The 9,897-nt window shown below is 59.2% G+C and overlaps 1 protein-coding gene across 2 annotated transcripts in view; it reads left to right on the forward strand.

Annotated features, from left to right (window-relative positions):
• LOC102431578 (rho GTPase-activating protein 8-like) overlaps positions 1–5,971 on the forward strand; it is a 12,390-nt gene extending 6,419 nt beyond the window's left edge. Inside the window, exons 4-7 of one of the 2 annotated variants that reach the window (XR_002827713.1) lie at positions 436–567; positions 1,699–1,784; positions 4,355–4,453; positions 5,860–5,970. Coding sequence is in view for 1 of the 2 variants with exons in the window: in XM_006108622.3 (XP_006108684.1) it covers positions 436–567; positions 1,699–1,779; positions 4,349–4,453; positions 5,860–5,971 (430 nt within the window). In the remaining variant the exon portion in view is untranslated. Of the gene's footprint in view, positions 1–435; positions 568–1,698; positions 1,785–4,348; positions 4,454–5,859 lie in introns of both variants that reach the window. The other variant, XM_006108622.3, reaches the window with a different exon arrangement.
• The last annotated feature ends 3,926 nt before the right edge of the window (positions 5,972–9,897 follow it).

Genomic DNA, 9,897 nt, shown 5'->3' on the forward strand with positions numbered 1-9,897 from the left:
CCGGGGCGAAGGTGGAAGACGGAGGGGCTGTTTGTTTCATAGAGAGTGTCCCAAATTTCACGCAAGAAGTAATTTTGATAGAAAACACAGGTTTATAATTATAAATTGTAAATTTTTTATTGATTCATAAAGTATACAGTCTAGGGTTATGTATGGAATAGCACATCGGGTAAATGGCCTCCACGGCTTTGCTGGCACATACGCAAAGCTGTGGTCTTCGTTGGTCTTCATTGTCCCTGCTCCTGGGCCATCATTGGTCCTTGGTAATGCTTATCAAATTGAAGGGATTGAAATCAAAGGGCAACAGATATTAGAATCTGATTCAATAAACCAAGTAAAATTAGGCTTTTATTTTTTTGTTGTTGTTAATCTTGCGTGAATTTCGGGACACCATACAGTAACCAGAGGGTGACTGGTGACAGCCGTGCTCCGCAGGTACCTGAAGCACACGCTGGACCAGCACGTGCAGAGCGACTACACCGTCGTCTACTTCCACTTCGGGCTCAGCAGCCAGAACAAGCCGTCGCTGCGCTGGCTGCAGGGCGCCTACCGGGAGTTCGACAGGAAGTGCGTGCCGGGGCCTGGGGGGCGGGCGGGCGGGCGACACGCGGCTCACGGTGCGGGGGGCACGGGCAGGAGTGGCTGGTCGCCTCCTCTCGGAGCCGGGGCTGTGCCCTGCGTGGTCCGCGGGGCGGGTGGCACCCGTGTTTACGGGGCCGGCGGTCAGGAGTCCCGCTCCCAGGCCATCGGGTCTTCGTCACGACCACTCAGCTGCCGGTCGGCGTGAGCGCAGCCACGGTGTGTGAGCAAACGGGAGCTGTGTTCCAGCAAAGGCGGTTCTGGGCCTCGCCGGTGGCTCAGTGGTTAGAGCGCCGGCCGGTGCGCCGAAGGGTCATGGGTTCAATTCCCGGTCAGGGGCATGTGCCTCGGTTGTGGGCTCGATCCCCAGCCCCGGTCGGGGCATGTGTGGGAGGCAACCGTGTGTCTCTTTCACATCGATGTTTCTCTCTCTCCCACCTTCCTCCCTCCCCTCGACTTTCTTTAAAAAAAAAATCAATGAAAAAAATATCCTTGGGTGAGGATGAAATTTTTAAAAAGTAGTTTTGGACGCTGAAATGTGAACTTCATTCCATTTTCACTCGTCATGTCATGAACTGTTATCCTGTTCATTTTTTCCAACCGTGGGAAAACATTCGCCCTTCTTGGCTGCGGGCCGTACCAAAGCAGGAGGCGGGCCGGTTTGACCCCGCCAGGCCCCATGGTCACCCGCTGGCCCGCTCGCAGCCTCCGTCCGCCCGGTGCGTGCCAGCTGCCTTGGCTCAGCCCACAGGCTTTGCACTGAATTATTCAGGAGGGAGGGAGGGAGCTAGCAGCACCTCGTTTTTAAGTGGGTGCTGGTGCCTCGTGGTGGGGGACGCTGTGGCCCACAGGGTAGGCGCCCTGCCCCCAGAGTCAGTTCCGAGCAGAGAGGGGGTGAGGGTCTGTGCAGCTCAGTTCTGAGCGCGTCGCCCTGTAGCCCTCAGGTGCGCCCCGCCCCGGCCTCCGCGTGAGCCCGTGACACCGCCACCAGGTGCTGCCCACGCCTGGGCGGGGAGGCGGGGTCCTGACGCCCCGGGGGGACCCTCTCTGAGTCGGGGTTGGCGTCCTTCAGCTCGGGCGTCGCCGTGCAGCGGGTCTGAGGCCTGTGCCCTCCCTCAGGTACAAGAAGAACCTGAAGGCCCTCTACGTGGTGCACCCCACCAGCTTCATCAAAGTCCTGTGGACCGTCTTCAGCCCCTCATCAGGTACCGCCTGCTGGCCCGGCCACGGCCACACTGCCCCCAGGGTCCCCGCGACCCTCCTCTCCCTCGGTGAGCGGGTGCACCCATACATGTGCTCACACGTGCGCACACACATATGCTCACACATGCACATGTATGTATGTGCTCACATATGCACGCACCATCTGTGATCCCAGGTCGGTCTCCGAGCGGCTGCCTTCTGAGCGTGTTCTGCTCTCTGGGCCACTCTGGGACTTGAGAAGGCACTTCCAGCGTCCATGCTGTGAGGGGACCGGAGGAACCCCGTGCCATCCACCCATCCACCATCCCCCCCGCCCCCACTCTCACACACACACACACACACACACACACACACACACACACCCCTCAGTGTGCGGCGGCCTGAGCCCTGCTCGCCATCTGCAGAGCCTGGGGTCCAGCAAGTGCCGCGGGCTGGAGAGGGACCGCAACGCAGACAGAGGCTGAGGGTTCTGGCGTTGGGACGCGGAGCCTCCTGCAGCTCTGAAGCTGACGCCTCTGTCCCGCGGATGTTCCCGCAGGACCCCAAGGCCCCCTGTGCCCCCCAGTGCAGGAGGCTGGGGGCCCGGGCACCGATCTGATTCCCCTCCTCCACTAGGGGGAGCCAGTGCACGCGGCTGGGCCTCCCCCCGGGCTCTGGGCTCAGCTGGGCTTGTGATAAAACAGCGCGGTTTCCATTATGAGATGGGAAGGTTCTAGAGACCTGGGCGGCACGGAGCCTGCGGTAGCAGTGGTGTCATGCGCTCGGAGACTGGCTAAGAGGGCGCGTCTCATGTTGTGTTCACACTCACACATACACTCACACACACAGAGACGCATACTCACACACACACTCACACACAGACACAGAGACACACGCAGTCACTCACACACACACACTCACACAGACACACACAGACACAGACACACAGACACACACACTCACACAGACAGACACACACACACTCACACAGACAGACACACAGACACACATACACAGACACACAGACACACACACTCACACAGACAGACACACACTCACACACACAGAGACACACACACTCACTCACACACACACACTCACACACACAGACACACTCACACACACACAGACACACATACACAGACACACTCACACACACACAGAGACACACACTCACAGACACACACACACAGACACACACACTCACTCACACACACAGACACACACACACAGACACACACACACACACACACACACGCAGGAGGACACGAGGAAGCCGGGGAGGCGGATGCGCTCGCCACCTTGACTGTGGAGACGGTGTCACGGGCACGCACCGTCCACACTCACCCGCCTGCAGGTGAGCGAGGGCCGTTCTGTGTCAGTCAGTCATGCTTCAGGGAAGCTGTACAACCTGCAGCCCAGCCCTGGCTGGTGTGGCTCAGTGGTTGAGCGTCGACCCATGAGCCAGGAGATCACGGTCCGATTCCTGCTAAGGGCACAGGTTATGGGTTCGATCCCCAGTCGGGGCACATATGGGAGGCAATCGATTGATATTTCTCCATCAGTGCTTTTCTCTCTCCCCCATCCTTTCTAAAATCCATAAAAAACATATACGTGGGTGAGGATTTGTTTTTTACGTTAAAAAAGAAAATGAGTGGTCATTTGGCAGGAGCGGCTGCTGGGCTCACATGGTGCCCCTCCTGTGCCCTCCCCACTTTGCAGCTCAGGGCACCGAGGCTCACTGACCACGGTGGACACGGGAAGAACATTGTAGTAACCGTGTGTGGGGCTGGGTGGGCGCTGGATTCAGCGTCACTTCCTACAGCCCCCAAGTGTCTGGTCACGGTTGTACACCTGACGCTAAGAATAGAGTGTGTCAACTGTAATGAAAAATAAAATTTATTTAAAAAGAGATGAGAAACATAGCACTGGGCACGGGGTGGTGCCTGCCAGGTGCGGCCGTGGGCTGGGTGCCATGGTCGCCTCCGGAGGGAGAAGCCATTCCAGGGGCGAGGACGCCCAGGGCTTGTCTGGCCTGTGGCCGTGCTGGCTCCACTGTGTCCCCAGGGCCACTGCGTCCTGGGGAGAATCCAGAGAGGACTGGACTGGTCCCCGCCCTCACGGGACCCTCAGGGGAGAGGAGGTGGTGGGTGGGAAGCACCACTGACCCAGCAGCCTCGGGCCCAGCCCGCTCCGGCCGCCCTGCCCGCGCCCTCGCTCCCACGCCCCCCTCCCCCACGCAGGTTCCCCCCGATTCAACCTGGAGGCAGGTCTTGTTCGTACGCAGAGGAGTCTCCGGAGCGTCTGGTGCATCCGGGAGCCTGTAAAAGCGAAACGCCGGGCACGGCGGCCTCTGCGCCCTGGCTTAGGAGGTGTCACTCAGGAACACGCGCTGACCGCCCAGCCCGTACCCCTCCCCGCACCCCCCGCGCCCGCAGCTCTGCGCCTGGTTTAGGAGGTGTCAGCGGTCACACTGTCAGGGGAACACACACTGATCGCCCAGCCCGCGCCCTCCCCGCACCCGCGCCCGCAGCTCTGCGCCCGCAGCTCTGTGGCAGCCTAATGTTCCCATCTCCTTCTTCTGCACTTTTAGTCACAAGTTTGGGAAAAAAGTCACCTACTTCAACTACCTGAGCGAGCTCCGTGAGCACCTCAAATGCGACCAGCTGGCCATCCCCCCGGAAGTCGTGCGGTGAGTCGCACCCCATCCCGTGCGACCTCGGTCCCGTCCCCTCTTCGTGTCCAGCGAGTACCGGCTAGCCTGGCGCGGGCCAGGGCAGGTGCTGCCGCGGGGAGAGGCGGTGCGGGCTGGCGGGACCCGCGCTTTCTGGCCTCCGTTGCAGGATGGGTCTCACACGCTCCCCGGCGGGGCTGCCTGGGGGGCAGCGTCCTTGCTCTGGCGTGGAGTCAGGGGCAGTCAGGGTGTGGGGACGCTGTGGGGACCGGAGTCAGGGCAGTCAGGGTGTGGGGACGCTGTGGGGACCGGAGTCAGGGCAGTCAGGGTGTGGGGACCGGAGTCAGGGCAGTCAGGGTGTGGGGACGCTGTGGCCGGAGTCAGGGCAGTCAGGGTGTGGGGACGCTGTGGGGACCAGAGTCAGGGGCAGTCAGGGTGTGGGAACCGGAGTCAGGGCAGTCAGGGTGTAGGGACACTGTGGGGACCAAATGCTCTCAGGACGTCCCGGTGCCCTGGACACCCACGGGGCCGATGGCGTTTGCTGAAAGCCCGTTGGTGTGTCTGCTGCTTTGTTTTACACGCAGCGAGCGACCCCCTCCCGTCTCATGTGGGGAGGGGGCGGGGGGACCCAGGAAGGTGTGTGATGGCCCTCACCCCCCAGCCAGCACAGGGCGGGGCCCGATCCAGCAGATGCTTCTGACCCTGCCTGGGCGCCCTCTGACCCTGCCTGGGCGCCCTCTGACCCTCCCTGATGCCCTCTGACCCTCCCTGGGCGCCCTCTGACCCTGCCTGGGTGCCCTCTGACCCTCCCTGGTGCCTGTGCCCTTTGCAGCTCCCTCTCTGGATCTCCTCTGAAGGAGCAGGGCCCTTGCCAGGCTGCATGCAGCGGAGGCCAGCAGCCTCACAGGGCGTGCAGATGCTGGGCTCCCTCTGGGCACCAAGTCAGTGCCAGATGCTGGGGGGGAGCAGTGCAGGGAGCGCCTGCCCTCAGGACACTCCCAGGTGGTCGAGGCCGCGCCAGTGCTAACAGGCCCGCAGGAGGCACTGAACCCAGCGGGGAGGGACCCGGGGAGGGGGTACTGCAGAGGCTCCCAGGAGGAGGCGACTCCTGAGCAGTGTCACAGGGACAGTGGCCGGGAGGGCGTTGCCAGGGAGGGGGCTGTCCCTGTGCAGGCACACGTGGGTGACACAGTGGCCAGAGGTTGGCAGGAGAGACTGGGCAGTTGATGGGATTGGACTTCCCTTCCTGCCGTCTGTGTAACCCCTGCGGCAATGGGTGTGTGTGTGTGTGTGTGTGTGCGCGCGCACACGTGTGTCTGTGCATGTATGTGTGTGTGCGTGTGTGTGTGCGCGTGCGTGCATGTGTGCGTGTGCAGCCGCGTGTCTGCCCGCAGGGTGAGAGCCGGCCTCTGCTGTGCCCGCAGGTACGACGAGAAGCTCCGGAACCTGCACAAGGGCCGGCCACTCGCTCCCGTCAAGACGCCGCCGCCGCGGCCCCCGCTGCCCACCCAGCAGTTTGGCGTCAGCCTGCAGTAGTAAGTGAGCCGGCGCGGCCTGTCCTCGCTTCCTCCGCGGGGCCCTGGGACGCCCCTGTGTGTGGGGCCCTGGGACGCCCCTGTGTGTGGGGGGCCCTGGGACGCCCCTGTGTGTGGGGCCCTGGGACGCCCCTGTGTGTGGGGCCCTGGGACGCCCACCTCATGGGCTTCAAAAGCCGTCCACCCGAGCCCTAGCCCGTTTGGCTTGGTGGATAGCCCATCGGCCTGCGGACTGAAGGGCCCCGGGTTCGATTCCGGTCAAGGGCACGTGCCCGGGTTGTGGACTCGACCCCTAGTGTGGGGCGTGCAGGAGGCAGCCAATCAGTGATTCTCTCTCATCATTGATGTTTCTATCTCTCCCTCTCCCTTCCTCTCTGAAATCAATAAAAATATATACGTTTTAAAAAGCCACCCACCCGAGTGTGGGGGACGCACAGTAATCTGTGTGGTCCCTCTGCTCTGGGAAGCCCACCAGGGCCCTGTGGTCTTGGGTTTGAGCAGGTGCCTCTCAGAGCGTGTGGACACGGCATTTGAGCTGCCGATCGAAGGCAGGCGGTAGTGATGTCCCTTACAAAAGCCGGGTGCATGCCTACAAACAGGTGGGGAACCTTTTTTCTGCCAGGGGCCGTTGGATATTTAGAACATCATTTGCAGGCCACACAAAACTACCAACGGAAATATTGGCCCGCGATGTTTGGTCAAACACTTAATGAACTCACCCCTAGTGCCTCAGCCAGCAGGGCCAGACCACATGACCTCGCAGGCCTTGTACGGCCCGCCGGCCGGCCGTGCCCCACCCCTGCAGCAGGGCCGGTCGTCACTGTGAAAGTCCGCTCCTTGTTCCCTGAGGGAGTGACAGGAGCATCGCACAACCTGTGAAAACCCGCGCGGGCCGCTCTGAGAGGGAATCGGTGCGACCGGCTCTTTAAATTAATATTTTATGCCGCTTCATTGCGAACACTGTAATAAAATGGCAATAAACATATTAAGTAAAGCACCAAATATGTGATTTGCTTGGACTATGAATGAATAAACATCATTAAAATTCATAACAGAGTCCTATTCACAAATGTTAATTTGCTGAGTTGGGTTCCACAGCACACAGCAGAAAGCCATCACCTTAGAACAGGCTAATTGAGTCCGTATATTACGGGGCAGACAGATTCAGGAGGTCCTTGCTGGCTCGTTGTGCCTGAAGAGGGAGCATGGAAACGCACGTGTGTGTTTAGTGCAGCCCTGTCTGGGCCAGGGTGGGCCACTGGGAAGAGGGAGGGGAGGCCACATCCCAGTTCTGGCACTTTCCAGCTTTGGGAAGGCGAGCTAACAACGCCAGTTTCTTTCTCTGTAACTGGAATTGAACCCCTGCCCCCCTCACCCTCCAGGGCCACGGGGGCCTAACAACAGGGTGTCAGACTATATGAGCCAGTTCCTGCCACCTAGCACTTCGCCTGCTCTTCCTCCTCCTTCAGAGTCCCCTCCTCCAGGAAGCCTTCCCTGATGACTCCACACAAACAAGAGCCACTTGTTGAAAAGCCTATTTTTTTCTCCCATTGGCCAGCCCTGGCCGGGGTGGCTCAGTTGGTTGGAGCATCATCCCGTGCACTGAAGGGTCATGGGTTCGATTCCTGGCCAGGGCACATACATAGGTTGTGGGTTCCATACAGGAGGCAACCAATCGATGTTTCTCTCTCACATTGATGTCTCTCTCTAATTTTCTTTTTAAAGCATATCCTTGGGTGAGGATTTAAAAAACAAAAGAAAACAAGTCGGCCATTACGTGAGGGTTTATTTCTGGACTCTCAAGTCCACCCTGTTGCTCTAGATGCCGGTGCTGTACTATCTTTATCACTGAAGCGTTTAGTAGGTTTAGAAATCGGAAGTGTGAGCGCTCCACTTCGTTCTTTTTCGGGATCGTTCCAGCTATTCTGGGTCCCTCGAGTTTCCGTGTTAATTTTAGAACCTGCTTGTCAGTCTGCAGCGCAGGCCGCGGGGCTCCCAGTGGGGATGGTGCTGCCTCCCGTTTGGGGGTTTGCCATCTTAGCAATATTGCGGTTTGAGTCCGTGAACGCAGGCGGTCTTTCCGTTTATTGGGACCTTTTCAAAACTTCCAGGTTGTTTTGTAGTTTTCTCTGTACCTGTTCTGCCCTGTTTTGTCAGTGACCGATGGCGACGGATCCGGGGGTGCTCTGTGCATTGGCGAGCGGGACCGCGTGGCTCCTTGGCCTCTGCTTCTCTCGCAGAGCGGAAGGCTCGCTGAGCAGGGCACGCTCCTGCAAGGGAAGAGGTGAAGGGTGGCTGCGGGCGGGGGACACGTGTCTTTGGTCTCCGGCACCCGGTGGCTGTGCAGAGAGTGTGAGACGCCACCTGGGAAGCTGCGGGGGGCAGTGGGGGGAAGTGGGGGGAATCAGGCCTCCTGAGGCTCCGGCTCAGGTCACGTGCCGGCCTCACTTGCCAGAAGCCCCACCCGTTAGAGTTTGGGGGCCTGGTCTCGCCGATGAAGCAAACCTGTTTCTCTTTGCCCATTTGCCTCCCAAAGAGGGGGGCAGCTGAGCAGAGGTGAGTCACAGCATTCCAAGGCCTGGGGCACCTCCCAGCCCCCCCACTGCACCCAGACCCCCACCTCGGAACACAAGCCTGGGGCTGCTCCAGGGACAGGGCCTGGGAGTCTGCTTTGATTGAACCCTAGGCTGTGTGACCGCAGATAGAACAACTAGCCTCTCGAGTCTACTTTGTCCTCTGTAAACATGAGGCGCTGTGATGAAGCCAGTGGGCTTAGTAGCGTGCCAGGCGCACAGTAGGTCCTCACGCTGGGTGCTTTCTGTGATGTTCATGGGCGCTGCCCAGTTCTGGCGGCACCCAGGCCCTCCCGGCTGGCTTGTGGCCGAGACCTTCGCCGATCGTGATGCAAGATCCATCCGTTTCAGAGGATGGGAGAGGGTGTGAGATGAAGGACCAGCTCAGAGGGTAGGAGGAGCCTGGGTGCCACCCTCCCTGTTATCACCGTAATTTCAGGTGACCCTCCCTCTCTCCCTGTTCCTCCTGTTTTTAAAAAAATCACAAACTCGCCCTGACCAGTTTGGCTCAGTGGATAGAGCATCGGCCTACGGACTGAAGGGTCCCGGGTTCGATTCCGTTCAAGGGCATGTGCCTTGGTTGTGGGCACATCCCCAGTGGGAGGTGTGCAGGAGGCAGCTGATCGATGTTTCTCTCTCATCGATGTTTCTAACTCTCTATCCCTCTCCCTTCCTCTCTGTAAAAAATCAATAAAATATATTAAAAAAAAAATCACAAACTCGCCCTAGCTGGCTGCTCAGTGGTTAGAGTGTCGGCCCGCAGACCGAAGGGTCACGAGTTCGATTCCTTGTCACGGGCACATTCCTCAGTTGCAGGCTAGATCCTCAGCACATGTGGGAGGCAACCAATCGATGTCTTCTCTCTCTCTCTCTGGCTTCAGATCCTGATTCTGCCAAATGAGCTGTGGGGGAGAGTGTCTGTCTGTGTGTCTGTGTCAGTGTGTCTGTCTGTGCCTGTGTCCATGTCTGTGTGTGTCTGTGTCCATGTCTGTGTTCGTGTCTGTGTGTCTATGTGTGTGTCTGTGTCCATGTCCATGTCCGTGTTCATGTCTGTGTGTCTGTGTGTGTCCGTGTCTGGGTCTGTGTTCGTGTCTGTGTGTCTATGTGTGTGTCTGTGTCCATGTCCATGTCCGTGTTCATGTCTGTGTGTCTGTGTGTGTCCGTGTCTGGGTCTGTGTTCGTGTCTGTGTGTCTGTGTCCATGTCTGTGTCCGTGTTCGTGTCTGTGTCTGTGTGTGTCTGTGTCCATGTCCGTGTCTGTGTGTCTATGTGTCTGTGTCCGTGTCCGGGTCCATGTCCGTGTCCGTGTCTGTGTGTCTGTGTCCGTGTCCGTGTCCATGTTCGTGTGTCTGTGC

This window comes from Myotis lucifugus, unplaced genomic scaffold (genome assembly GCF_000147115.1).
Source record: "Myotis lucifugus unplaced genomic scaffold, Myoluc2.0 scaffold_2850, whole genome shotgun sequence".
NCBI lineage: Eukaryota > Metazoa > Chordata > Mammalia > Chiroptera > Vespertilionidae > Myotis > Myotis lucifugus.